The 4,039-nt window shown below is 53.8% G+C and overlaps 1 protein-coding gene across 1 annotated transcript in view; it reads left to right on the top strand.

Moving 5' to 3' along the window:
- The window catches only part of LOC122194067 (bromodomain-containing protein 4-like), a 4,786-nt gene extending 2,004 nt beyond the window's left edge, over positions 1–2,782 (top strand). The window contains exons 2-4 of the mRNA XM_042894973.1: positions 574–773; positions 1,560–1,861; positions 2,602–2,782. Of these exons, the coding sequence (XP_042750907.1) occupies positions 574–773; positions 1,560–1,861; positions 2,602–2,717 (618 nt within the window). The 3' untranslated portion in view covers positions 2,718–2,782. The remainder of the gene's footprint in view (positions 1–573; positions 774–1,559; positions 1,862–2,601) is intronic.
- Positions 2,783–4,039: the final 1,257 nt, after the last annotated feature.

Here is a 4,039-nt window from a genome sequence, read left to right as displayed (position 1 = left end):
CAACCCAACACATTCTGTGGTTCTTTGACCTTCAAGGACCCATTCAACCCATGCGAGGATTCTGTAGTTTGCTGACCTTTAAGGTCCTTTTCAACTCAACCCATTTTTGGTTCTGTGACATTTAAGGGTCCTACGAACAGAAATCATTCTGTGAATCCACACTTTGGTGATCTTGAAGGTCGCATCCAGCCCAAACCGTTCCGTGCTTCTGTGATCTTCAAGGTCTTTTCCAACCCAAGCTGTGCTGTGACTCCGTGGCTCTGTGATCTTTAAGGACCCGGCCAACCTTCCCCATTCCGTGCATCTGTGATCTTTTAGGACCCTTCCAACCCAGACCCTTGGTTCTGTCATTCAGCTCACAGCTGCAGGCCACCTCGTGGTCTAAAAGGAGGCTCAGCTGTAAGTGCTCTCCAACCCGTAGTAGAGAAAGGCTGAAAGGTACAGAGGAGCCGTTCTGTTGGGGATGGGTGGGATGGGAAGAGGGAGGAAAGCATCAGAGGGGTAATTAACGCGGAAGAGAAGGAGGTGCTGGGCCAAAGTGTCTTGATGTGTGTGTGTGTGTCTGCCTCTCAGCTGAAAGCAGTGCATGAACAGCTTGCAGCCCTGTCCCAGCCCCAGCAGAACAAACCAAAGAAAAAAGAGAAGGACAAGAAGGAGAAGAAGAAGGAGAAGCACAAAAAGAAGGAAGAGCTGGAAGACAGCAAGAAGAGTAAAGCCAAGGAACCGCCGTCCAAGAAGGCCAAGAAAAGTAACAGCAACAGCAGCACCTCCAGGTCAGCCCTGTTTGCGCTGCAGTCGTCGTGTTTTGCTGCGCTGTGCCGTTTGTGCTTCTCCCTCTGATAACTTTGCATGGGGGTCTTGCAGAGCAGCACCCGCAGCTTCAGCAGGGCTCACAGCCACCCCTCACCCGGGGCTGCTTTAATTAAGGATGGGAGAGAAGAGCTCTGGGAGTCGGGCCGTTGAACTCTGATCCCCTCCGTTCTCTCCCTCCTGCTTCAGTTGGAGCTGTGGGTTCTGAAGCGAGGGGTCAGGAGCTGAGAGGAGCTCCTGCTTGGGCTGCAGGGTAAACACCTGCAAGCACGGCTGCGGATCTGCCTCCTTGTTTCTCTCCGGCCCAGCAGACATCACAGAGCATCCTCTGCCCCTGCTGCTGCTGCTTGGCAGCGCGTTTCCCTGTAAGCATCGGGTTTTGCTCTGCCTAAGGGGAGGCCGTGCTGCCCCGAGGCCTCAAAGCAGCGCAACCCCAAAGCAGAGGGGCGCTTCCAGGGAGGTGGGCAGCGTTGCTCTGCTCTGGGCTTTCATCCATCCCAGTGCAGACGTACAGAGCTCTACCTGCAGCCGCTCGTTTCTGAGAGCTCGTGGCAGCCCGCACCCGGGCGCAGCTGTGAGATAAGAGGACGAAAGCAGCTGCTGGTGCGTGCAGAGCTGCCTGCTGCTGTTCCTTGCGATAGCAGTAGTGCAGCCGCGCTGCTGTAACGCAGCAGAACCGAGCTGCCGCTTCTTGCAGCGTCTCCTCGTTTTGTTGTGTGCCATAATGACGTGTTACAATTGTTCCTAAGTAGTAAGAAGGAGCCGGTGACGGTGAAGAACAGCAAGCCCCCTCCAGCCTACGAGTCTGAGGAGGAGGAGAAGTGTAAGCCGATGTCCTATGAGGAGAAGAGGCAGCTGAGCCTGGACATTAACAAACTGCCCGGTGAAAAGCTGGGCCGAGTTGTTCACATCATCCAGTCGAGAGAACCCTCGCTTAAAAACTCCAATCCCGACGAGATTGAAATTGACTTTGAGACGTTAAAACCTTCCACGTTACGGGAGCTGGAGAGATACGTAACGTCGTGTTTGAGGAAGAAGAGGAAACCTCAAGGTACCTTTCATCCTCACAGCAGTTCCCCTCGCATCCCAGTGCTGCGGTGCCACCTTTAGGGCCTTTCCTGTGTGATGGGGTGAGGAGAGCAGCTGCCGCTCCTCCAGCAAAACGAATGAAGCCCCAGCGGCCGTCCTGTAGATCCGGTGGCTCTGACTCAAAGCCTTCGGTCCTCAGCCTCCCTCTAACGTAAATATTTTCTCCCAAAAGATGTCTGTGTGAAGAGGAGAGGTTAAGAGCCGCGTTTCGCTCGGCGTCCTGCAGAGCCGCCGCTGCTCCTCCTCCTCCCTGCCGAGCCGCGGGGCTGGAGGAGCTCTGTTGCAGCCACGGTGTGCTGGAGCACATCTTGATCCTCCCTGAAACCCTGTGGGATTCGGAGGGGTTCTTCCTCCCTGTGGCCGGCATGGTGTAAACCCGAGCAGAAAGGAAAGCTGCCCAGATTTGAGGCTTGTTTAAAGCACTGAGGTCGTTCGGCTGCAGCTCAGCGCATCCGCAGGGGTACAGCAGGGCCCTGAGCGCCTCCCGGCCTTTAATTGGAGTTTTAATTGGAGTTTAAGCTCTTAAAAAGGCACCCGTGTCCTTCTTCCCTGGGCCAGGAAGCCAGAGCAGCAGCAGTATTACATTTTCAGCATTGAGAGCCCCCAGCTGGGCTCGGGGTGGCAGAGAGGAGCACGGTTTGGAGGCTCTGGGTCCCTTCCCGTCCCTTTGACCATTCATTTTGTGCTGTTGTCTTCTTGCAGCAGAGAAGGTGGATGTAATTGCTGGTTCCTCTAAAATGAAGGGGTTCTCCTCCTCAGAGTCTGAGAGCACCAGCGAGTCCAGCTCCTCCGACAGTGAAGATTCAGAAACAGGTTAGATGCAGCTTATTTAAAGACTCAGTCCTATACCTGTTTTCTGTATAAATAAATATGTTTTCATTACCGGCTTGGTCTTTAATTTGTTGTCTTTGTAATTAAAACCAATATTATACACAGCGTAGGAGCTGCATGCTGCCCTCCGTGTCCAGCTTGGCAGTAGCAGTGTTGTCTCTGGCACTTCTCAAGCACTGCAAGGTATTGTCAGGAGCGTTGACTTTGCTGAGGTTGGCTGTGGGTGCAGGAGCTGAGCTGCAGTGCGTGCCAGGGCGGCTGTTTGTCCGTCTGAGGACGTAGCTGTGTGTTCTTAGGGAGCTGCTGCGTTGTCCTGGCTGGAGGCTCGATCTGTTCTTGCCAGCAGGAGGAACCTCGTGTTTGTGTAGCAGAGCCCTGTCTAAAAAGCAGAGGGGTGCTTCCAGGGCAGCGCTGCTTTGCTCTCCTCCCTTCTGCCCTCCTGGGCTGGGCTCGGGCTGCTCACCTCCTTCTGGAGCGCTGTGCTTTCTCTGTAGCACTGCTTGCTGCCGTTCCCTCCTGGGTTTTGCATCGCCAAAGCTCCGTGCGGTCGACTGAAGCTGTTTTCTGTGGCAGCTAACTCAGCTTGGAGGTGGTGTCGGGCTCTTCCCAGCACAGAAATAGAAGGAACACGGTCGGTGTGCAGGGCAGGAGACGAACCTGGAGCTGCTTGCATGTGCTTGGGTCTGCGTAGGTCAACTTGGATCTGTTTGGGTCTGCTTAGGTCTGCTTGGATCGATGTAGGTCTCCTTAGGTCTCCTTAGGGTCTCCTTGGATCTATTTGGGTCTGCTTAGGTCTGCTTAGGTCTCCTTGGATCAATGTAGGTCTCCTTAGGGTCTGCTTGGATCTATTTGGGTCTGCTTAGGTCTGCTTGGATCGATGTAGGTCTCCTTAGGTCTCCTTAGGGTCTGCTTGGATCTATTTGGGTCTACGTAGATCTCCTTGTCCTGCTTAAATCTACTTGGATCTGTTTGGGTCTGCTTAGGTCTCCTTGGATCTGCAGAGGTCTCCTCGTCCTGCTTAGATCTGCTTGGATCTATTTGGGTCTACGTAGATCTCCTTGGGTCGATGTAGGTCTCCTTGGGTCTGCTTAGGTCAACTTGGATCTATTTGGATCTACGTAGGTCTCCTTGGGTCTGCTTAGGTTGGCTTCCTTGGATCTACATAGGTCTCTTTGTCCTGCTTAGATCTGCTTGGATCTGTTTGGGTCTGCTTAGGTCCACTTGGATCTTTTTGGATCTACGTAGATCTCCTTGGATCCATGTAGGTCTCCTTGGGCCCGCATAGGTCTGCTTGGATCTGTGTTGGTCT

Source organism: Lagopus leucura, unplaced genomic scaffold (assembly GCF_019238085.1).
Source record: "Lagopus leucura isolate 7727_CA_CO unplaced genomic scaffold, USGS_WTPT01 34621-0_obj-0_obj, whole genome shotgun sequence".
NCBI classification, from domain to species: Eukaryota; Metazoa; Chordata; class Aves; order Galliformes; family Phasianidae; genus Lagopus; species Lagopus leucura.
Note: the sequence above shows the minus strand (reverse complement) of the source record. Positions and strands in the feature narration are given on the sequence as shown.